Source organism: Sphaerodactylus townsendi, linkage group LG01, assembly GCF_021028975.2.
Source record: "Sphaerodactylus townsendi isolate TG3544 linkage group LG01, MPM_Stown_v2.3, whole genome shotgun sequence".
Lineage (NCBI taxonomy): Eukaryota > Metazoa > Chordata > Lepidosauria > Squamata > Sphaerodactylidae > Sphaerodactylus > Sphaerodactylus townsendi.
The window spans coordinates 129,877,534-129,903,108 of NC_059425.1; the positions used below are offsets into that span (position 1 = coordinate 129,877,534).

Below are 25,575 nucleotides of genomic sequence, written 5' to 3' on the forward strand. Positions count from 1 at the left end.
GCCAGGGTGGGTTCTACTTCCCCCATCAGCCACTCCAAATGCAAGTTTTGCCTATAGGAAAACAGTGCATCCCAAAGTTATCTCGCTTGAAAAATGCAATGCAACCATCCTCTCATTGAACACCACGGTCCTCATCTGAACTAGGCCCATGCATGACTGCGGAATAAGTTCCCAGCATGGAACTCACAACACACACCTAATGATCCTGACCCAAGGAAAATTTAATGTGTTAACTGAAATCAAGAGAGGTTTTCTCCTCAGGTGAAAGATTCATTCAGGCAATACAGAATACCTTCCCTTAATTAAAGCAATTCAGTGCAAAACTTGTTAATTTAAAATAAAGATTTATAACAATGAATATTATTTGTACATATCCTGCTGTTCCTTGGAAAGCTCTGAGCAGATCACGTGTGGCACTCAAGAATATCCCAGACAGCATCCGATCAGATCCACATCCCTTTGTTTCAACAAAGGCTAACCAGGTTGCTTCCAGACCATTCACTGAAATAAGAAGCTTCCGTATTGTAGCTATTAACAAACTATGTTTTAAAGACTCCTGTCTTTCAGACCTATTTTCGAAGGGGCCATATGAGTGCAAGGGCCAACTAAAGCGCCCAGTGGGATCTGTGGATAGGTGTACTAGAGGACAGTCTGTGATAAGATTAATCTTAAGCCATGAATTATCCTAGCCATATAGATTTTAGATGTATCACAAGATAATCCCCCAGTGTCTAATCAGCATTTTCTATCATGCTAGCAGAAGCTCCTGGGAAGTAAAAGCCCAACACTTCCCAGCAGTCCTCCTGATCAGCCGGTAATAATTGGGATAAAAGTAGATGAACATGGAGCATACTGCTATTTCTTCCTAATTAAAAACAACAGTACATTTCATCCTGCTGAATTTACCTGTAGAAGCTGCCATGAGAAATTCTTGCCCTTCTCAAAAGTCAAAAAGAAAAGAAACCTCTAGAAGCTTCCCCAGCCCTTTTCCTCCAAAGGGAGAGAGGAAATGAAACCCTCAATCAACTAGTCAGCCCCTATGAGAAGTGACTGAGGGCCACTTTGCACAACAAATAGGGGTGTGGAAATTTTAGGGCATTCTTTAGCCTTACTCCATGACTATTTATCAAACGCTCCAGATTCAGCTTTTGGCATACATGGGCAAACGCTGAAAAAGCAGTCCTTGTGGTTGTTGGCCTTCTAAAACTATTTTTTCAAGTGATTCACTTACCCAATGGCCATATTAATTTGCCCTGATAAACTGATACTTTCCTAAGAGTAAGCCTACTGAATAAACCTGAGCAGAATTCTGACCAAGCTGCTTACAATTTCTATCTTAGATGCTCAAACCAGCAGCCAGTCGCAGTATCAAAAGATACCTGATTTCTATTCCCACATAAAAAAAAAAGCAAAGGAGAATACATTTTAGAACGTAAGAAATCTCCTGCTCCTGAACAGGGCATCTATAAGCATTCGACTGGAGAAAGGAGCCATCACATTCTAAATATGCTGGTATTTGTTCTGGCTCTCTTCTTTCCCACTGGATGCTGCTTCTGCATCTCTCCTAATAAGTATCCCTTTTAATTGAATATCCTTCAAAAATAACACTTGTTGAAAAATAATTATAGCTGGAAGGGAAGATGATGAGGATGAGATATTGGGGGTGGGGAACAGTTACATACCTTAACATTAATGAGGCATGAACCAATGGCTTCCACACAATCAACAGAATATTCACTTTTACCAATGAATTTTTCTCAGAATATTCACTTTTTGTTCAGAAGATCGCCTTCTGAACAACATTTGACATTTTGGGACTTTTACTGAGACAGTAAAAAGTCACTGTTGGTTAAAAGGTCCTCTTAACATCTCTGACCACTTATCCTTAGAGGTATTAGGGAATTTTGATCTTCTTTAGCCGAGATTCTAGAAACCAGCCAGCCAGCCAGCCAGCCAGCCAGCCAGCCACTCTCTGTCTGTCTGTCTGTCTGTCTGTCTGTCTCTTCATATTTCCAGCAAGTAGAGGAGAGGAAAGGCAGGAGGGTGGGAAGGGAACTCACCAACATTCAATAAAACAGGAGAAAAGGCCTCTCCAGGAATCCAAAATACCTCACTGTAATCCTCTGCTTGGCTTGAAATGATAGCAAGAACTCTCTCGCTGCACAAAAGCACTTGTTATGATTTTAAGTAAAGCCAAGGCTTAAAATGAGCGATTATAGATTCCTGGAAAGGCTTCTAGATGTTACAGAGACTAGGAAATTACAAGAATCATGTTAGGGGAGAGGAAAAAAATGGACATTTCTTCTCCCTCCCCACAGTAGCTGGGACAGAGAATGGTCCCCATTCCCACATTCTCAGCAGCACTGTTAACAGCATTTGAATTCATAATACCCTGGCAGCAAAGACTATTGCAGAGGAAAATGCAATGAACTCTAGGTGAGCAACCATTTCCCTCCACAATGGGCTTTACTGGTGCCTTACCCGCTTTCCCTCCAGCCCAGCCACTTCCTGCCTACGTGGTAATGATCATCTGGTCCCAAGAGTCAAGTACGTGTGGGATTCGGGGGTGGGGGGGGCGGGGAAAATGAGGCTGATGGGGATGGGGTTGTTTGGGCCAGGGGGAGGGTGAAATTGGAAGTTTTGGGGAATGGGGAGGCTTGGGCCTGGCCAGCAGGGCAGTGGGCATCACCCCAGCTGCTCTTCCGGTGGCCCAGCCCACTGCTTTAGGAGCTGAGAGAATGCAGGCAGGGGAGCAGGGAGGCTTGAGCAGGGGTGCAGCATGCTCTGTTTGGAGGCTATGAGAGGGTGGGGGGAGAGGGGAGCCTCAAGCCAGAGAAGGGGTAGTGAACAGGGCCCTTTGCTGTTTGGGTAGTAGAAGTTGGGCAGGGGACTGGGGGGGGGGGCTTCTGCCGAGTCCTGCAGAATATTGGTGGCTCACCACTGGTGCTCTGCAAGGCTCACCTTGATGGCTGGAGGAATGGGAGTAGACAGGCAGGAGTGGAAGGACCAGTGGAACAGCAGATGACAAGATGCCGCTGCCCCACCAGGCTGGTTTTTCAGGGTGCTGGGAATAGAGAAGCAGGTGGCTGTTGGTGGGCTCAGTGGATCAGTGTGTGTCTGAACGCCACTATCCTGCCAGACCAGCTTTTTAAGTTAGTGGGAAGGGGAAACCGGAAGGTTGTTGGCAGCCTGGTGGAACAGTCGGTACCAAGACATCACTGCGCTGGGGGCCCAGCTGAGTGTTTGAGAGGTGAAGGACTGTGTTGGGGCATGCAGGTACCTTTGGGAAGCATCAGGTGGTGATGGGGAGTGTTACAGCAGCACGAGAGAGTTGGCCAATTGGCACACAAGACTCAAAGGGCTTGGCTGGAAATGAGTCCTGCGCAGAAATTTGTGGGGGGTTCATCATCAGGATGCTCGAAACGTTAGACAATTATAGGTTAGGATTTCCACTTTTAAGCCATAATGATAGCCAGGATTGCAGCCCACCCACACATATGCTTTTCATCTCATCTACACAGCTACAAAGAAAAAACACTGCTGAAGTTCAACAACAAAGTCATAATCAAGGTATTCCAGCTTCACTTTACTGCGCAGCTGATGATTTTCATTCTGACCTCACATGCAAAAGACTTGGAAATGAAGTTAAAAGTTACAAAATAAAGGAAAGTATTAGCCTTCATCCTTACCTGGACGAGATAGTGAGAGCACAAGCTAAGCAGCTCAAGCAACTGAAGATGACTGCCAGCAGCAAGCACATCTGGGATCACTCCTGGTTCCAAGAAAATCTATATGGGAAATAAAAATGAAAGTTGTGAGTCTATAAAATGGTCTGAAATATAACATTTACAGCTATACTCTGTCTCACAGGAAGAACCAAGTGTGGTCAATAGAGGTGAGGCAGAAATGCGTGCTTCCGCAGTCAAAAATAGTCCCAAAAGACTATGAGCAGGCGGGTGGGTGAGGGAGTGGTGAGTTGGGGGGGAGGGGGGCCTGGCTTGGTGTTTGGGCTGGGGGGAGCGTGGGGGGAAATGGGGAGGCTACTGATGCTATCCTGACAGCCTAGCTTGGTATTTGGGGTGGTGGGAGGAAGAACTTGGGAGGGCTGGTGCTGGACCCACCTGGGCAGCCACCACTGCCCTGCCAGACCCAGCTTAGTGTTTAGGGTGGGAGGAGGGTTGGAGGGGGGTTGGGAGGGCTGTACCAGGCCCAGCTTGGTATTTGGGCCAGAGGGAAGGTTGGAGACGAAGTAGTGGCAGATGAATTCACAATTCTACGTATTTCTTTTGGTGAGGCAGAGTGTAGCAATTTTTTTCAAAACTCTATCTGTGCAACAGAAATTATTAATTTTATTTGAAAATATTTTTGCAAAGAAACACTTGAAAGCCAATATTTTTTTAAGCATTATTTTGGGATGGTGGTAAGAAGATGGAAAACTTTTGATGCACGTATTTCAGTAGCTAACAAAGGTTGATGTCTGAGTTGGGATAATCATACATACACAAATATCATGACTCGTGCACATAATCACTAGACAGTACCTACTTTTTTCTTCAGCCTCTGTATTCCTGTAAGCCCAAGTAGGGAAAACTTTTGAATCTGATTTGTTTCCCATATACAGAAGCTAAAACTTTTTGTCACCAGGGTCAAGTTCAGTCTTACTGATCTTTGTTTAACAAGCATTTGAATCAGATTATATCAGTGGTGGCGAACCTATGGCACGGGTGCCAGAGGTGGCACTCAAAGCCCTCTCTGTGGGCACACGCACACAGAGTTCGTTATGTGGAGGAGAAATACGCAACACACACATCTAGGCTGGCCTGGGCCACTGGGCTCGATGTCCGCTAGGCTCGATGGGTTCATTTTTTTGCCAATCGCCTGGGCATATCAAGCCCAGGGAAGAGGTATCGAGATGCATTTAGGATTTTTAAAAAATATTTTTTATTGTATCATTTGAATATTACATTTTATATTAATGCTTTTATTCATTTGTTTTCAAACAATACTTTTCCCCCTTTTTCCCCTCCCCCCTATATTTTTCATAATTTTGTCAAACAAACAGCAGTAAGTTCATTCTTTGTAATCTTTTCTCCCATTTCTCCTCATTGACTCCAGCTTCTTTCATCCAGTCCTTGTATATGGTCCATATCTTCATGATTTCGCTCTGTTTATCTTGCCACAGTTTATTCTTTGTTATTATGTCGAAAATGTCAGTGTCACTTGTTCCCAGATGTATTCCAACCGTTTCTGGATTGTCCATTTTTTCTTTTCTTTCCAGCCTAAAGTTATTGTTGCATGTGCTGCTTTGATCATTATTTTATACATATAGCTATATTTTTAATCTACCCTTCTATCCTCCATTACACCCATGAATATTAAGTCGTTATTTATCCCAATATTAATCTTCACTAGTTTCTCGATATATAACATTACAGTTGTCCAAAAAATTTTCACTTCTGTACATTCCGTCCACATATGGCTATAATATGCCTCCTGATCTCCACAATGCCAGCATTTAGGGCTGAGTCCTTTAATCATATATGCTAGTTGTTTTGGTGTTCTATACCATTTCAATATCACTTTTCTTTCCAATTCCATATATTTCTCAATCTTTATATTTTTCCAACTGTCAATTAGATTTTCAGTTTTCCCAGTGTCTAGAGAACCTTCCTTCTCCCATGTTTGTTTCAATGTTCTTATCATAAAGTCTTTATCATCAACCATATACTTATATATATATATATATGTCCCAAAATTTTCCCTTTACATTTTTCATGTAGTTCTAAACATTTAGCCATTACACATTCTCCTCTTATTCATGAAACCTTTATCCTTTCCCAAATGCCCCTCAAGACCAACCAGTTCTCATTACCTCCTAACTCTATAAAATTTTGTACAGTCATAATTTCTCCTCCTTCTCTTATCAGATTTGCAACAGTCTGAATCCCTTGTCTTTTCAGTATTTTTATTGCTTTTTTTCCATCTTTTCCGGCCACACTTGCCAATGGTGCCACATCCAGAGTACCGGGCATCCATTTACCTCTCCATTTTCCCATATATCTAATAGCACCTTTCTTGGCCCTATTACGGTTTGGTTCCCTCTCTTCAACTCATTATTAAATATTCCATAGGCTCCAATCCCTTCATTTATTTCATTTTCAAATTTAACCCATCCTTCACTATTTTCTTCATTTATGTTCATCAGATTTTTAATCTAGAATGCTTCATAATACTCTTGCATTTTAGGTATCCCCCATCCTAAATAATTTTTCGTCATGTAAATTATCTTGCTCATAATTCTAGGATTTTTTTGATTAAACACCCATGCTTTCAGCTTTCTGTCCCATTCCTCAAATTGCTTCTTAATTTCTAAAGGTAGAGTTCGAAATCGATAAAACATTTTTGGCATTATACACATTTTTAGTGCTTTGATTTTCCCTGTAATCGATAGAGTTTTCTTATCCCATTCTTTTAATTGTTTTAATATTTTGTTCCATCTTGCCTCATAATTATATTTAAACATCTTCTCCTTTCTATGTGTTATTATAATACCTAGATATTTAATTTTCTTTTTTACTAGTTTTCTATCTAATTGTCTTTTTTCCACATTAACCCCCATTATTTGTTTTTTTCCATATTTACTTTTAATCCAGAGTATTTTTGAAGATCTTCTAGAATAATTTTTAATTCTTTCATTGTATCTAACGGGTTCACCGTTATTATTAATATATCATTTGCAAATAAATTCAATCTTATGTCTTCATGTTTTACTTTATATCCTCTTATCCTTCCATTATTATTAATCCTTTCTGCCAGGAGTTCCATTGCCATTATAAACAAATGTGGCGAAAGTGGGCATCCTTGCTTTGCCCCTCTTTCAATATTTATTATTCCTGTCCATCCATCATTTATTCTTATCTATGCCTTTGCCTTTGATATAACTCTCGTAGAGTATTTATAAATTGTTTTCCGAAGCCAAAATTTTCCAAAGTTTGAAATAGGTAATTGTGGCTAACTGTATCAAACACTTTATCTACATCTAACTTTATCACTGCATATTTTTTATTCTTACCATGTTCTATTACGTTTAATACATTCCTTAGTGGGTTGCTTATGTCTCTACCTCTTATAAACCCATGTTGCTCTATCCTATTAATTTCGGAAGGACATTTTTAAATGTATTTGCTAATACTTTCACAAAGATCTTGTAATCTTGATTTAATAAACTTATTGGTCTATATGACTCCACTTGCTCTGGATTCTGTCCTGGTTTTGCAATTGTTATTATTTCTGTTTCTCTCCATGTCTCTGGCACCTTCTGTCCTTTTAGAATTTGATTAAACAATATTTGCATCTCAGGAATTAATACTTCTGACATTTCCTTATAATATTCTGCTGTAAATCCATCTAACCCTAGGGATTCATTTAGGATTTTTTTTTAAAGCACACCAAGGTCTTTACTAGAACTGCTTTTATTTTTCTGTTCCTGTTGCATTTTTGTGGGAAGTCAAGTGCTTTGATGACACATGAAGGAAAAACTGCAGATCAGATGGCTGCTCCACCAATGTAGCTTTCCTGAAGTTATCCCACCCCTCGCACAGTACTCTTGCTTAGGATTGCCTTCCTTGACTGCCTTTTTACTTCTATTTTGTGGTGGGGAGTTTATTGGATTTTGGAAAGTGAAAGTTTTACTTCCCTCTCCCCCCACACTCTCCCCCTTCCTCCGCCAGGCCCCCAGTGTGATAACAGTGTAATTATTTCAAGTAGATTATTAGCATTAAACCCAAGACCTAGTTTTGGGGAAGCAGTGTAGGTAACACTGTTTAGCACGGTTAAACCCCACTGATTTTCATGGGAAGAACTAAAGCGCGATCCTTTACCTGGGAATAAGCTCGGTTGCTGGCAATGGGGCTAGCATCTGAGTAAACTCTCCTAGGGTCGTGATTCACCTGTTTGAAGTTGCACAGTTGTTTCAAGGCAAAGCCACCAACTACCATCAAGTTTACTCTCGAGTAACGCGCCTCAGAGCCAAATGTTTTTTCTAAACTAAAACCTCAGTATTCAGGTTATGTTGCCGTGTTGGCACTTTGCGATAAATAAGTTGGTTTTGGGTTGCAATCTAGGCATTTGGTCTTGAAAAGGTTTACCATCACTGGATTATATGCATGCCTAATTTGTGTGCATAGTCTGACATCTACTGTTTCTAAATTTGTACAAACTGTGAAATCTACATGAAACTTTTTACATTTGTTGCTTTGAAATCGTATAAAGGCTTATAAATGGGGTATAAATTTTACAATGAGCACAAAGTTATCTGTACTCATATTTAGCATTCTTTATGTTTAAAAATTAGAACATTAAAAACAGCCCTCTAACTGTCATGGGTAAAAAGCATACACCTAAAATATGAACAACATCCACATGGTAAGACTGAGGGAGAATTAGAGGATTTTTAAAAAAGAAAAAAAACATGACTAGCAGCGTCTCAATTATAACCATAAGGGAGGCTAGCAAAGCTCTTACTAGAAGCATATTTATTAGTGAAACCTCATATAGGAAAAAATTAAGAAGCAACTTTGTATAGTTTATAAAATGAAAATAAGATCTTTGGTAGAAGTACAGTTTAACTTTAGAAAATAAATATCTAATAAATTAAAAGAGGCTAGACAAAGCCTTCTACAATATACATCCTAGACATAATTAGCAAGCCCTAGATCAGGGGATCCCATTGTGGTGTTTAAGGGTACAATGGTACCTGTCAACCGCTTTTCAGGCACCCACCAAGCAGTGATGCAGGTATAGATTTTTTATGGGGTGGGCTTGGGGGACAGGGCTCAGGGAGTGGGTACCATGCCTCCCCAAGCCCCGCCCTCTGGGCTCAGTGCCCAGAGGAGAGGGCAGAAGGGATTGCCAACTGCCAGCTGGGAGCCCAGCTGGGGGTGTGGGAGGCAGTGGGGAGCGAAGTCCCATCTCCAGGCAGGGGGCAGGGGCAGTGCCCCGCCCTTCCCAGAGGTGGGGGGGTGGGCGCAAAATTGTCTATTTGCTTCAGATATGCAATGGGGGTGGATTTGAACCCGTGAACCAATCCCTTACCTACATCCTTGCCACCAAGTGATTTTAGGAAGTGGGGAGGGGAAGTTAGAGCTTTTGACCAAGCCAGCATGGTTTAGTGGTTAAGAGCAGATGGACTCTAATCTGGAGAACTGAGTTTGAGTTTCTCTACTCCATAGGAGCAGTGGACTGTAATCTGGTGAACCAGGTTTGTTTCCCTGCTCTGACACATGAAGCCTGGTGGATGACCTTGGGCTAGTCACAGTTCTTCAGAACTTTTTCAGTTAGCCCCACTTCCCTCACAAGATGTCTGTTGTGGGGAGAGGGAGGAAAGGTGTTTATAAGTCACTTTGAGATTTCTTACAATTGAGAAAAGCAAAGTATACATACAAACTTTTCTTCTTCAATGGCTACAGAGTTTGTTTTTAAGTTGCTTTGGCAACAGCTGCCACCACAGCATAGAGCCTTGGTGTTATTGAAGTTAAGGTGTGGCAAGTTTTTTTGTGGCTGGCTCTGCCTGCTGTGGCACCCCTTCTGTGGCAGCCATTTTGTTGCTGTGCCCACCATGCCATGTCAGAATTTCAAATGTGCCTGCAGGCTAAAAAGGCTGGGGACCCCTGCCTACATATTGAAATAATTCATACAAATTTGCAATTATGAAGCAGAAATACTTTGATTTTGGTTGTTGCGGAAATTATTTTAGTTTACAAAAAGAAGCAATGGTAATATCTCTTTTGTGAGAAAACAAGATGGTTCATTAACTACTCTTGCAGAGGAAACTGCAAGAATTTGTAAAATTCTTCAGGGAATTACCTCCATCAGAAACCCCAGACCAGAAGTTTAAAACATCTTTTTAAAAGGCTAAACTTCCCAGGACAACAACAGTAGATAAATTAAATTTAGAAGAACCTAACTTTAAAATTACCAAATGCAATACCGCTGTGATCAGATGGTATTCATTTTGGGTCATAAAGCTTCAACTAACATCAAGAAAGTTTTCAAGCTGAGTATGTGAAAACTCATCAATTAGAATGTGTATTTGTTTTTTCTAGATGCTGAAAAAGCTTTTGACAGATTGGAAAATAAATTTCAGCCAGCTTGAAAGCATATGAATTTGGTCAACTTTTTTCAATAGTAGGTAGATTGCATTGTCAAAGGCTTTCACTGCCGGAATCACTGGGGTGCTGTGTGGTTTCTAGGCTGTATGGCCGTGTTCTAGCAGCATTCTCTCCTGACATTTCACCTGCATCTGTGGCTGGCATCTTCAGAGGATCTGATAGTAGGAAAGGAAAGCAAGTAGAGTACATATACCTGTGAGTAAAAGTCAGTAGGCGAGGGCATATGAATAGGAGTAGCCTGGCAAGTGAGTAACAATGAAGTGTAGCATGTGAGTAACAATGGAGATTGCAAGGTCAATAGGTGAGGCATCTGAATAGAAGTAGTCTGGCTTTTGTTCCCTTTGATTGTTTATTGTCTATAGTCATCCTGTGTTTGTGTGTAGCTGATAGTCACTGTCTTGACTCTAGTGTTTTTCAAAACTGGCAGCCAAATTCTGTTCATGAAACAGAACCATGAAAATGAACAGAATTTAGCATTATTTGCTGATAGATTTATCTGGCAGCGAGCTAGAAACAACTATTAAAGAGTTACTCTGGAGTTTCTGGCTGTAAACTAAATATGTATGCTATTAAAAATGCAGGATTTCGTGAAATAGGTGATAATTGGCTAAGTCAGTGGTTCTCAACCTTCTTAATGCCGCGACCCTTTCATACAGTTCCTTATGTTGTGGTGACCCCCAACCATAAAATTATTTGTGACTTGGTTCCTAAAATCATCGGAAATATGTGTTTTCCGATGGTCTTAGGTGACCCCTGTGAAAGGGTCATTTGACCCCCAAAGGGGTCACGACCCACAGGTTGAGAACCACTGGGCTAAGTCTAGATCTTGAATTGAAGCAATCATTAAGTATCTTTGAATCTGTGTTTTGCAGTCTAATGAAAATGTGTTTATCACTATGCCCCAGTTATTTAAAAAGTTTAGGATACACTTTCTATTTGAGAAGCATTGAATCTATCTTTAGATAGGATTGATGCAGTAAAAACTGTGCTACTACTGAAATTGATTTATCTCTTTCAAAATATTCCACTGTTGATTTCGAACAGAAAAAAACTAATGGAATGGCAGAACATATTAACTATCTTTATTTTGCAAAAGAAAAGATCAGCCTGGCGAGAAGCCCGGCAAAAATAGAACGTTTGGAATGGTTTGGTCATTCCAAACGCTGCATTTACATTATTCAGGAACCAGATTGAATTGGTTAGTCTCCTGGATTGATGACAGTGATTCTTTTGGAGCAATACTATTTGAAGATTCCACTGAGAAACCAGTTTATACTATAAATATCAGAGTAGACATCATTCTATTAAGAGTAATAATTGCTTTATTAATTGCATATTGGAAATATGGGGAAATACAAGAATAAACTGTCTCTGGGATTGTCATAACTCTGGTAAGCATTTGATTGCAAACACTGGGAATGGGTTGGTTTAGATAGGTGATTTGGTTCAAAATAGACAAAAAGTACAATATGCCACAGTATCTGATCATAATAATGGAGGCATTTGATTTTCCAGTTCTATCAAATTAAGAGTTTGACTACTGCAAGATTACACAAATGAGGAAATTAGCTTCTTTTGTATTCTTACCTCTAAAGAGAAGAATATTATTTTCCAGTAATTGAGGAACACATCACTGTTATTATTTATGGTGCTACATTGATTTCTAGCCAACCTTTTAGCCAGAAACCATTTAGGGTCTACCCTTTTTATGGCATAGGCCTTAGTGGCACGAAGGCCAACTTCATCAACTTTAGCCATTGATGGAAGGCAGACATAAATATACATTGTTAAAAGTACACTGCAAGATCAACTGACCACTAAAGGCAAAAATTACAAACAGTAATGCTGGAATACTAACCATCAAGATATACAATCAAACAATTAATAAGAACATTAAATATAAATACCAAATCACTGCTGCTGGTGCATTAAATGCTAAAACAATTGCTATTCTAATGGAATCACTGCTATCTTTTTGTAGGAGGACCTTCTCTTGATCAAACTTATTCAAATTCATTAGTGAATTCCAATGAATCCTCCTTCTATTGAACAGGGAGAATGAACCTTATTTTCACATAAACCATGCTATTTTTTATATTCTCTCCTGCAACACCACCTGTTTTCACTAGAGGTCTCAGGAAACCCACTTTATACAGAAAGGAAATTTTCACTGTTTGAATAAATAAAGGAAACAGAAAAAAGTGTAAAGAGAAATCAAGTATTAAAAACTAAATGTGCCATAATCAAACACACATTTCAGGGGTATTTAAGTTTTCTTAAAGAATTTCCTTAAAGAATTCTTCTGTCCTACTGCAGAGAACCACTTTACATTTAGGCTGCTCCTGAGAATCCACTAACTCCTTCATGAGAAAAATTTAGGGGAGAGTGGGGATGACCAGAAAACCAAAATCCCCCATAAGAAAAGATCATCAATGACTCCCTTGAGCAAGGAGTCTTTCCAGATGGGTTGAAGGAGGTGGTGGTCCGCCCGCTCTTGAAAAGACCATCCTTAGATCCTGGAGATCTGGCCAATTACCGCCACGTCTCGAATCTTTCGTTTCTGGGGAAGGTAATTTAGAGAGTGGTGTTGGAGCAGCTTCAGGGCTTTCTGGATGACACATCGGCCTTCGATCCCTTCCAGTCCGGCTTCCGTGCTGGGCATGGGACGGAGACAGTTCTCCTCGCTGTCACAGATACGCTCCGTATGCAGCTAGACCGAGGCGGATCGGCGCTGCTGGTGTTGTTAGATCTCACCGCAGCGTTTGATATGGTCGATCACGACCTTTTGACCCACCGCCTGGCCGCTTCCGGGGTTCAGGGCACTGTCCTTCAATGGATTGCCTCGTTCCTCCGGGGGCATAGTCAGCAAGTGTGGTGTGGGGACAAAGCTTCCTGGAGGTGCCCGCTTCATTGCGGTGTGCCTCAGGGGGCATTGCTGTCCCCACTGTTATTTAACATCTATATGCGACCCCTTGCTCAGTTGGTACGGAGCTTTGGGCTGATCTGCCATCAGTACGCTGATGACACTCAGCTCATTCTGTTGATGGACTACAGCAATGTTTGGAGGCGGTCGCTGGTTGGCTACAACAGAGCACGTTAAAACTTAATCCATCCAAGACGGAGTTCCTTTCGCTTGGTCGTGGGGGTGAGATTGGGGATTTCCAGCCGCCGGTGTGGGAGGGGGCCATACTGGCACCGACCCCCTCCGTTCGCAGCCTGGGGGTCCACCTGGATTCGTCTCTTTCAATGGAGACCCAGGTGGCCCATATAACCCGGGTTGCGTTTTTCCATCTTCGACAGGCCCGTCGGCTGGCCCCCTTTCTCTCCAACACTGACCTAGCCACTGTGATCCATGCAACGGTCACCTCCAGACTGGACTATTGTAACTCGCTCTCACAGCGGGCCTTCCCTTGCGCCTGATCCGGAAACTGAAATTGGTCCAACATGCGGCGGCCGGTTGCTCACAGGGGGTGCCTTTCATGAACACATCTCCCCTGTGTTGCGCCGCCTGCATTGGTTACCTATCGAATTCCGAATCATGTTCAAGGTGTGGGTGTTGACCTTTAAGGCCTTACACGGCCTGGGACCCTCGTACCTTCGGGACCGCATTACCCCATATGTCCCGGCTCGTCCTCTGCGATCAGCAGAGGCGAATCTACTGGAGATCCCTGGCCCCTCGATGACGCGGCTGGCCTCCACACGGGCCAGGGCCTTTACAGCCCTGGCACCGGCCTGGTGGAACACATTACCATCAGCTGTTCGGGCCCTGCGGGACCTTGGAGAGTTCCGCAGGGCCTGTAAAACCGAATTATTCCACCGGGCCTTTGGAGAGTCCAGCCGCCGATAATGCCCTGCCCTCCCCCCCCTGCTAGTAGGGTCCCCTAACATCATTGGGACCCCTCCTCATTTTTGGAAGAGGGTGGTATATGGGTCTCGCGGGCCCTATTGTAGAATGTACCTGTTTTAAGATTTTTATGTTTTTGTATGATTTTATGTTGTTCACCGCCCTGAGCCCTCCAGGGATAGGGCGGTATAGCAAGTTTAATAAATAATAATAATAATAATAATAACTGCCCTTAAGTCTTCGGAATTGTGTGCTAAAGTACAGTCCTACCTGATATACTGTTTCAAATAGGGCACAATTTATTAGATGTTTGTTGGGAGGTGTGGGATGCCTTTGGCTGACCATTAGTAGCCAGATGCATTGTGGCAAACCTGGGATAGCAGTGGTGCATTTAACAAAATACAGTAAGGGAGAGTTACAATACTCTCATTATGTAGGAGGAACCTGAACATGTGTTTAATGTTCACATATGTAGATTCCGTGCAAAATACTTAAGTTTCTTTAAAATGCTAGCATTAAAAAAATTCTGCATCTTTACATAGTTTTCAAATACTTCAAAAAAGTGTTTTGGTGCGTCCATCTGCAAATCCCTGCCACACTCTGCTTTTTAAAATCAAGTGTTTTCAAAAGCAGATTTCCAGGTGCCATGAGGAAGGACTGCTATCCGGCAATAAAAAGACCAAAGCCACCTCCTGAATGGTTCTGCGGATCCCAGCCATAAAAACTCTATAACAGATGTCCTAATCTTTTTAGTTAATGTCAGAGTCACCACCTATGTTTAGTGTGCAAGGACTCCCTGTCATATCTCACACAATTTGTGAAGTACCTGTCATATCTCACACAATTTGTGAAGTGCTTCACAGATACTTCTCCATGATGTACCCCTTCCTCCTGTGAAACATTAAATGTGGCTGATAAAGATTTTTGAAAAGTGAGAGTAGGATAATTCCATGACAGGAAAAAAGAAATAATTGAGTTAGATGGCTTTTGGGCCCTTCCAGTTTCAGAGTTCTTATTAATGGAAGTATAATATTCCCTTCAGAGATTATGAACAAGTCTATGTTGAATACCATCTTTTTATTTGATGTTTACGCAGAGAAAATATATTGACAACAGACTTACTGAGTGAACCCACTTACTATCTAGGCTTGGGAGGTTGAGGAGGAAATCATACAGTTGTCATGTGGATTAGAGTTAAGTAATTTTTAAACAGCAGAATCACCCCTAGCTAAAACTGTCATTTTTGGAAACTCCTTAGAAAGCTCAAGATTTCAAGGCCACCAAAAAACCATGGGTGTGTTCTAGATTATCTGGAAGTCCCAACTTCCAGAAGGTTATACATTAGACTTCTCTTTTTGCACTCAGCAGACATTTGCCAATAGGGCTAAGTAGCTTTGTGCTCAGATCATTCCGTTTTGCAGGCAATGGTTGTTATGCTGCCCTATGGCCACTAGAAGAAGATGATGGATAAGCAGGGCCTTATCTTCTAAAGATGGCATGCAAGGCAAGGATTCAGCTGCGTGCCCCTCGCACGCCCTTCCTGAACCCCATGTGGAATTAGAGGGGCACAGTTCAAGGCTGGGCTAAGCCAGGTCTACCTTTAAACTTCAGGCTCCACCCCCAAAGACTGCAGTTTAAAGCTGGACCCAGCCAGGCTCAGCTCTGGCTGGGTTCCGCTTTCTGCTGCTGGCTCTGCCTGTAAAACTGTGCCTCCAACATCACATGGCCTTTGGAGATGGAGGCAGCAGTCTCTATCCTCAGCCATCGATTCTTTCACCATTGATTTTAACATTGATATAAAGTTATTTATTTGTAGCTTTTGGAAGTGATTGTCATCCATATGTGCATGACATCTAGGTCAGTATTTCTCTAAGGCCCTTTCCGCACAGCAAATTTAGACTGGGTTGTAGCTGGGATTCACAAGCCCAGAATAGCCCCGGGCTGTTTGCATGCCTGGCTGTCACACCAGCTGGGGTGAGCGCCTTCACATGGAGACACTTAAAAAAAAACTTATAAAAAACTTACCTCCCTCCAATGCGCACACAGAGCCTTGCTGGAGCCAGCAGTGCCTACGTGGCTCCGCAGATGGGAACCGGGAGGGAAACAAAAAAAAGTGCAGCTGCATAAAGCACCTCGCAGCCAGCCGTTTGCTCAACTGTGGCTGCAATGCGCGTTAAAACAAAAGAATCACACATATCATGATTCTTGTAAAACTCAGGTTGGAGGGAGAGGAAAACCAGGACAGACTCGCTTCTGGTGGGATCCATGCAAAGTCCCTCCACCCCCAACCTGGGTTTTATCCTGCCCTTAACCTGTGTTTATTGGCCCGTGTGAAAAGGGCCCAAGTCAGTGGTTCCCAAACTTTTGCGGGCTGCCATCCCCTTGGCTCCCAGGTCACATCCCCACACATATGAACACACACCTCTTTCCTGGTATTAGGTCTACTGCAAATTCAAAAAACTTCTAACCTTGTAAACACATTTATGTAATTGACAAATAAAACATGATCTAGAAAACAAAAACCAATTTATTGAGCTGTTTTACCAATATGGAGTGTGTTTACATCTCACCCATTCTGTCATCACAGCTTTAATGGAATGGATGTGCTTGATGTCAACACACAACACACACTATATAAATATACATTTAATATATAAAGAATTTACTCTAAGCATGTGAGAACTAACTCCCCTAAGCACTCATATGTGTGTGCGCACGCACGCACGCACGCACGCACGCACGCACCAGCAAGAGGAAGCACCTTATTAGAGAAAGAAGGAAGGAAATTGATAAGTCTCAGTAAGGGGAATACAAAACTCAGAGGGCTTGGGGTCCAAAGAATCTGGGGGTCAACACAGCAGAGGTCCGAGGAACAGAGCAGGGGGCCAACAAAATAGAGAGAAAAAGACCCAAGCTAAGCAAAAAATGACGAATGAGATTAAGGTGGATGGCAAATTAATGACTTGAGTGCCTTGCTTGGTTGAGTCACCAACCTTGGGCTGGGCAAACACTTTTGGGGTGTTTGTGGACATTGATCTTGAGAAAGATATGCCACAGAGCTGGGGGAGATTACTCTTAATTCTAATTCCAGCAACACCCTTCCTCTTATTTACTGGGAATTTTCAATGTCATGGCTGAGCTCAAGTGCCTTTTTGAGACTTCCCAAGTTTCAGTTCCCCTGGCACTCGGGCTCTAAGTGTGATGCCTATTAAAACAACTTTCAAAAATAAAAAGGGGAAACCCCTATCTATGGGGTCTTAGCTGGAGGAGAGTGCAGGTTCCTTACAACAAAATACACACAGAAAATGACAAAGGAAGGCAACACATGCATCAAGACTAACCAGGAGGAAAGGGTGAGATAAATCACACACTTTTAGAAGACTATGAGGGCAGCGAAGGAATTTCAACACATGCACACAGAGAAGAAAGTCAAGAAGTGACAAACATACACACATACAACCCACATAAACAGAAAACTACCAAGGGCAAGGATAAAATCAGTGGCGTAGCTACCACGGGAAGAGGTGGGGACGGGCGCCTCAGGCAGACGCTGTTGGGATCACATGGGGGTGAAAAATCACCCCTTCACCCCACCCCACTGGGCCCGGCGGAGGCAGCTGCGCACATTCCTGACTAGCCCCACCCCACCAGACCCCACTGCCGGCTAAGGTAAGTGGGGCGGGGGGGTGGGGCATGGGGGCAGCATGGGACCCATTGGGGGAGCGGGGGGCAGAAAACTTGAGAATACTCCACTGACTGACCAAAACTGATTGTGACTCAGAGCTTTTACAGCACATGCACAAATTCAATTATTTGTTCACAGCATTCTGGATTACTCCCACACTTGAAATGTTTACCACTAACACTTCAACAGTTTTGAGTCACCTCATGAGCATGAAGGATTTTCCTTGCAGCAATACCAGCTATTCAGATTTTACAAAGTCAACTCTCAGAAAGACAAATAATCAAATATAAGAGATCCAAAGCTTTAAGCACATACAGTTTACAATACAATAAATACCCTAAATTTATATTTGCAAATTGTTTAAAATGATTTCACTTGAGACTGCTGGAAGACCTGCCCTGAGACTGTAGTAAAGGGCAGGGTAATAAATCTAAATAAAAATTTTAAAAAATAAAATGGTGCACCTCAAAATGTATCCAGAATCTGTAAGTCTTCATAATTAAAACATTTATATTATCTGGAAGAAATAAATAACAATCCACCGCATTATAATTCAACGTACATACTTATACTAGGGAAAAACTAAGAGACATTAAGTAAAAAATCCAAGATGTGTACTGCAAAAAGAAGCTGCATTTTGAAATACCACTTGGACTGAAACCAGATGAGCATCACTAAAATCTGCAGAGCCAAATCAGCACAGATCTTAATTCTTCATGGTATCTGGGTTACTTAGGCGACAAATCAGCTGAGAACCTACCTAGACAAGGGGTCTCTAACAGGTAGCACATAAGCTACCAGCAGCTCATTAACTGCTGAAGGGCAGCTGCGCAGAAAAAGATCACAAAAAGATATGCTCTAGGATTTTTTTTTTCAAGAGTGCTTCTTTCGTAAGATTTTCCTTTGGGCTACTTAGCTTCATTCCTGGTGCTCTTTGTAGTCTATGCTCTGGTTCTAAGATAGAACAAAACTTGGTAACATGCTGGGGGTATTCCTTGTGGTCCCTTTCAAGATAAGAAAGGCTACTTTGCTATGCAATCCTGACAACTATTTGGGGAACTGCTGAGGCATCTGAAAGCAGCTGTTGTTAATGAAACTTGGTATTGGTGTGTGTGTATATATATACATTTACACATGCGCACGCATAGCAGAGTGTCCATTATAGTAGGTTTTTACTATTACTACCACCAATCCCACTGGGAGCCTCGGTGGCCATAGTACCACCCTAGAACTCCCCTCATTGTTACTTGGCACCCCCCGATCTGCAATTACCTCCCTTCCAACTTCCTGTTTACTGTTTTGATTAGATTGTATAAACTATATTGTTGGTAGGAATTGTGGGTAGCTATTAGAATTGAATTTGTATAAATTGTGGGTAGCTTATCAGAATCGAATTTGTATTTATCCTTGGCTTAACCGACCTGTCTCTTAGACTAAGGTCCTTAGATTAGATTAGATTAAGGTTGATAGGGTAGGCTTAGCTTAATTAACTGTGTTAGATATTATTCTGTAGGGTATTAGCCAGGCTTTTTAGGCAAAGGGAAGGTTGGCAGAGTCATGGGGGCACCAACTTTGGGGCTGGGGATCCCTGTATTGATGGGACGGGGTAGATACTGCGGTAGGCGGCGGCCATATGATAGAAGACACACGAGATATAATTATGCTCGCCTGCCTTCTGACCTCCGACCTATCCGGAGAAACGATGGTGGCTGGGATCAGGGACACTCTGCTTCGTCTTTGGTGCTAATTAATGCCAGGTCCATCAATAATAAGACCGCAGTGCTCCGAGACTTTCTCAGAGCCCAACAGGTAGACCTGGCATGTATCACCGAGATCTGGGTGCGTGAAGATGAGACCGTCGCCTTGGCGAGGTCGCGCCCCCGGGTTTCGTGTGCCTTCACCAATCGCGAACACAGGGCCGGGGGGGCGGTGTAGCACTGTTCATCCGTGAATCTATTCCCTTTAGGGCAGTCCCCGTCCCGGAGGTCACCGGCATAGAATGTGTCGGCCTGGAGTGGTTAGCCCCGGAGAGGTTGGCCGTTCTCCTAGTGTACCGGTCGCCTAGCGCACCGGGAAGCGGCCTGCCACAGCTGCTGGAAATGGTGTTGGACTGGGCGTTGCGGTTTCCAAAGCTTATTGGTTTGGGGGACTTCAAAAGCGCCCGTAATAGATGTTGCCTCGTATTTTTTGGCGGCTGCCCGGACACAAGTGTCATCCATGGCGGCGCTAGAGCCTCTCCCTAATAAATTCTGGCCCCACCCATGAGGCTGGGCTGCGCTGGACTTGGTCTTCGGGTGGGGATAAACCTGGTCATTATCCACTACTGAAAGAGTACGCTGATGCGACCACTATGCCCTGAAGGTCAGATTTGGACTTGCCGCATCACCCCCGTCTAGGTAGCGGGCTAATTCTGTCCGCCGGTGGAGACTTATGGATCCACTTGGTTTCCTGAATGCTCTGCGGGACCCTGAACCCGCCGGCACGCTTCGATGAGCAGGTGGAGGATTCGGAATTACATTCGATGCCTTCGATGCTGTATTTGCTCCCCGGCGCCCTCTACATCCCGGCGTGCGACGCAGCTCCGTGGTATACAGAGGAGTTGCGCCGCGTAAAGCGGGAGCTTAAACGCTTCGAGCGAGTGTGGAGGAAAACTTCAGCGGCGAAGCTGCGCGAACACCCTATAGGGCGCTTATGCAATATATGAGGTGGCAGCGAAGAGGAAGTGAAGAGAACTTTCTTCTCCTCCTCCCTCGCATCCGCTAGCTCTGCACCGCCCAGCACAACTGTTCCGCGCCAATTAGGTCACTGACCTCCTTATCGGAGAGATCTTCAAATTCCCAATTGAGTATTAGCTGTAGAGGCATTTATGAGCTTTTCTTGCGGATAAGATTGCGATAAATCGCTCCGCCATGACCTTTAAGTCCACAGTAGCTACAATTGAGTGAACTGGAGACTCCCTTGCCGTCTTCCAGGTGGCCCTTGCCAGGCCCAGTTTTCCCTGCTCTCTGAAGCCGCTGTTGACAGAGCCTTAGCTGCTGTTAGACCTACTACTTGTCCTCTGGATCCGTGCCCGTCCTGGCTTGGCGAAACCTGCCGGGCGGAGACTCTGACGCATACATCTGTTGAGTATAATCAGCGGTTCCCTTGAGCAAGGGAACCTTCCCAGATGGGTTGAAGGAGGCAGTGAAGATCCGCCCACTCTTAAAAAGACCATCATTAGATCCGAGTGATCTGGCCAATTACCGCCCTGTCACCGAATCTTTCGTTTCTGGGGAAGGTAGTGGTGAGAGTAGTGTTGGAGCAGCTTCAAGGTTTTCTGGATGGCGCGCTCGGCTTTTGACCCCTTCCAGTCCGGCTTCCGTGCTGGGCATGGGGCCGGAGACTGTTCACCGTGGCAATCACAGACACACTCCATTATTCAGCTTGACCCGGCCGGATCGGGGCTGCTGGTGTTGTTAGATCTCACACTTGGCGTTTGGCGTGGTTGACCGACAGCACGACCTTTTGACCCACCGCCTGGCTGCCTCTGGAGTATGAGGGCACTGCCCTTCAATGGACATCTCGTTTCTCTGGGGGCGAGGTCAGCAAGTGAAGATGCGGGGGATCAAGCCTCCCGGAAGTGCCCGCTTCAATGCGGTGTACCCCAGGGGGCACTACTATCCCCGCTGCTATTTAATATCTATATGCGACACCTTGCTCAGCTGGTACGGAGTTTCGGGCTGGTATGTCATCAGTACGCAGATGACACTCAGCTCGTTCTGTTGATGGAGGGGGGAGCAGCCGCCACCCCTGTGGCTCTACAGCATTGTTTGGAGGCGGTCGCTGGTTGGTTGCAGCACAGCAGGTTGAAACTGAATCCATCGAAGACGGAGATCCTCTGGCTTGGCCGTGAGGGGGGGAGGGTCTTTCCAGCCGCCGGTGTGGGAGGGGGCCACTTTGGCGCTGACCCCCTCCGTACGCAGCCTGGGGGTCCACCTGGATTCGTCTCGGTCAATGGAGACCCAGGTGGCCCATACAACCCGGGCTGCTTTCTTCCATCTTCGCCAGGCCCGGCGGCTGGCGCCCTTCCTCTCCCAAGCGGACCTAGCCACTGTGATCCACGCAACAGTCATCTCCAGATTAGACTATTGTAACTCGCTCTACGCGGGCCTTCCCTTGCGTTTGATCCGGAGACTAAAACTGGTCTAGCATGCAGCGGCGCGTCTGCTTGCAGGTAGCGCCACCTGGCTAAATATTCAACCTATACTGCGCCAGCTGCACTGGCTCCCGGTGGAATTCCGGATCATCTTCAAGGTGCTGGTACTGACCTTTAAGGCCTTACGCGGCCTGGGACCATCGTATCTTCGAGACCGCATCACCCCATATGTCCCTGCATGGCCTCTCTGATCAGTTGAGGCCAATTTACTAGTGGTCTCTGGCCCCTCGGCGATACGGCTGGCCTCCACACGGGCCAGAGCCTTTACGGCTCTGGCCCCGGCCTGGTGGAATGCTCTCCCTCCAGCTGTCCGGGCCCTGCGGGACCTTGGTGAGTTCCGCAGGGCCTGTAAGACGGAGCTGTTCCACCAGGCCTTTGGAAGAACCGGCTGTTGATGGTGCCCCTGCCCTTGGCCCGGCCCTGACATCTGGGCCGGGCCCTGACATCTGGGCCAACTGTCATCTCAGACTCGCCATTCCTCCCTTTTGGAGGGGGGAGGGAATTTTTAGATTAGAATACTGGACGCCTTTCCCCCCCTTTTGGGGGAGGGGAGGGAATTACAATAGTAGACTATTGAACGCCATCTATTTTACTGTAATTTATTATATTGATTAGGAACGTTTTTATGGTTGTCGCTGCTTTTAAATGTTTTAACTACTTATTCTGTTTTCCCTCTGCTGTACACCGCCCAGAGCCCTCCGGGGATGGGGCGGTATAAAAGCTTTAAAAATAAATAAATAAATAAATAAATAAATAAATAAATAAATAAATAAATAAGAAAGAAAGAAGTGCCCAATTGTGCCTTGAGTAAGGGTCACTGTGACGATTAGGCCCAGGTAAAAGGGTTAATGTTTAGAAGGTGCAGAAAAGCTGGCCTTAGCAACACTTAATGTACCCTGTTTCCCCGAATATAAGACATCCCCGGAAAATGAGACGTAGTAGAGGTTTTGCTGAAGTGCGAAATATAAGGCATCCCCCAAAAGTAAGACGTAGCAAAGTTTTTGTTTGGAAGCATGCCTGACTAACAGAATACAGAAATATAAGACATCCCCTGAAAATAAGACATAGTGCATCTTTGGGAGCAAAAATTAATATAAGACACTGTCTTATATTCGGGGAAACACGGTAAATGTAGACACCTCCTGATTGGCTGGCAGAGACGCAGTTAGCCTAGAGCCACAGATAGGGGGAGATAGGGGCTATAAAAGAAGGAAGAAGCCTGTCAGAAGGAGTTGGGGAATTGAGACTGTGTGGAGAAAGAGAGAGTTTTGAGTAGTCAGACACAGATCATGTCAGCCCACAGATCCTTCAGTCTGAGATCTTGTCTAGTGGCAGTGAGGCCAGTGAGAGACAGAGAGAGGAAGGCTAGGTGGCCAGATTCCTCTAAGTGATCTCTGAGAGACTGAGAGGAAGGATCAGTTCATACCAGAGGCTAGAGGCCTAAGTTGGTGGGAGATGACATGGAAACTTATTACATGGAGATCCTCCTAAACCAGTGTAAAATCCCTTTGGAGATAAGGGTGGGTGTTTTAGGAGTGGGTTCGGGACTGTGTGTGGAAGGTTTGCCCTTACAGAGTCACCTGTGAGTGTTAACACTAAAGTCTGTACTGAAAGCCATCTTACTGAAACTGCTTGCTCTGTAACCATTAAGACATACCTGCCTGAAGTAACACTTATGTGCCTCTCTGAACCATCCTGAAAAGAGAAGTGTGTTAAATAAAAATTCAGCTTTGTGCTTTTAAGCTTTCAAGAGCCTCTCTATATGCTTCATTTGGTTCAGTTTATGGTGGCAGCATTTTGAAAACCATAGAGTAGTTTGCCCTGACAGGATTTTCTGTTTAAGGCCTGAGTGTGTGTGAGTTGAGGGAAGTGCCTTAGGTCAACAAATTCAGCTATTCTAATATCCACCCTCAGAAACAGGCTTCCCTCCCTTTTTGGGGCTGCTGTTTTCCCTCAGGTAGAGAGTGCTGTGGCAGTCACCAACATCAAGAGAGGGAATATTCTGGCACTCTTTTAAAAACAGCTCTTGAAGTTGGGCAGACATTCGAACTTGAAATACAGAACTGCACAAATTTTCATTTTGAAATCTCAGTAGCAAAGGAAGTTAACTTGTTACAAACAGAGAATGCTGAACAGGTGAGTTAAACCCAAAGCCAACAAGAATTACTTTCATAAGAAATACATCTTTAAAGTTGACTCACTGGGAATGTATAATCAAACAAAAGAAAGAAAGAAAGCATGACTGCAAAGCAGCAGGACACTCGCAGCAAAACATAAAAAGCTTTTATTATCGACGCCTAACATTCGCTTACTACGCATGCAAAGGAGAAAAAAAACACTGAACCACTGTTACATTTTCCCTGTGGGCAAAGACAAAATGTAACTGAAAACATCCAGTAATCTGGGGCGGTGCAGCACAGTCAGCTGAGCTGTGAATCAGGCATACATACGGCAATCCTATGCTGGAACTGTTCACTGGCCAATTTGGTTGTTCAATTGGACCTTAGACTTTATCTACAGACCACCCCAGAACTGTTGAGCGGGCAAGGAAGCCAGAGGGCTTTCCCATGGTTCAGGAAGCCCTAAAAAGTTTTTAAAAGAAAAATCAAAAATCTCCCATAGCAGGGAATAGAGATACACCATGAAAATCGTGGCATATCTCTGCCAGCAAATCCACCAGTGCAAGGGGGCCAACCAGGCTCTGGGAGGCTGACTAAGGTTGGTCATGTCCCGGATGCATCTCTAGCCACACCAGCACAACATTTCGCACTGGCGAGCCTGAGTAATAGAGCAAGTTTCCAAGACAGGCACCACGGAGCTGTGCAGTACCTGGTTGCCCGGGTAACTTTATTTATTTATTTATTTATTCATTTATTCATTCATTCATTCATTCATTCATTCATTCATTCATTCATTCATTCATTCATTCATTCAATTTAATAGACCGCCCAACCCCCGAAGGGCTCAGGGCGGTTCACAAAACAATCGAACACAATACATCATATGATTTCAATTAAAACAATAAATAAATTAAAACATTAAAACATTAGCAGCAATAATCTTCTGTAATTAAAATAAGTGATGTCCAGCATTAACCCTAGTGGTGCATTTGCCCCTTGTGCCAGCAGAAAGGGCATTTCTACCAAAGCAGGGGTGTGCTAGCTCCTGATAGGGATTAAATCTCCTCCCCTCTGAATTGGGCTTTCCCTTACCTTATGTACAGCTCAATCCAGTTAGGAGGCAGCATGGCCAAGACAGCTCTGCACCACTTCCAAAGGGATTTCAGGCGGTGTAGAAGGGAAGGAAACACAAAATCCCTCTCACTGCCTGAACTGCTCCATTGCCGATGATGTCTTATGCTGCACTTTTGCACAGCATAAGTCTGAAAGTCCAGGGGCCAGTATTCCAGGTGTGGAACACCAATGGAAGCTGCCTAATGTCAGCTCCACCCCTGGGAACACCTCCCTACTTTCCCCCCCACACACACACACTACCCCATGTGCTGTTATCCCAGCTGCCAGCATTTCTGCCCCATCAATTGGCAGGGGTGCACCTTGTGCCAGTATGTTGGGTGTGCATATATATTAGCAAAGTAGAACAGAAGAGACAGATTCTCAAATGCTTTTTATAAACAAGTTTACTAACTATAAGGGAGGGTTACATGGAGATAAAATAAGAAATC

At 44.0% G+C, this 25,575-nt stretch overlaps 1 protein-coding gene across 4 annotated transcripts in view; it reads right to left on the reverse strand.

The window, feature by feature from the left end:
- Positions 1-25,575, reverse strand: part of KLHL32 (kelch like family member 32) — a 101,770-nt gene that overhangs the window by 53,629 nt on the left and 22,566 nt on the right. For all 4 annotated transcript variants that reach the window (XR_007244297.1, XM_048494102.1, XM_048494095.1 and 1 more), the window contains exon 6: positions 3,690-3,788. Coding sequence is in view for 3 of the 4 variants with exons in the window: in XM_048494102.1 (XP_048350059.1) it covers positions 3,690-3,788 (99 nt within the window). In the remaining variant the exon portion in view is untranslated. The remainder of the gene's footprint in view (positions 1-3,689; positions 3,789-25,575) is intronic.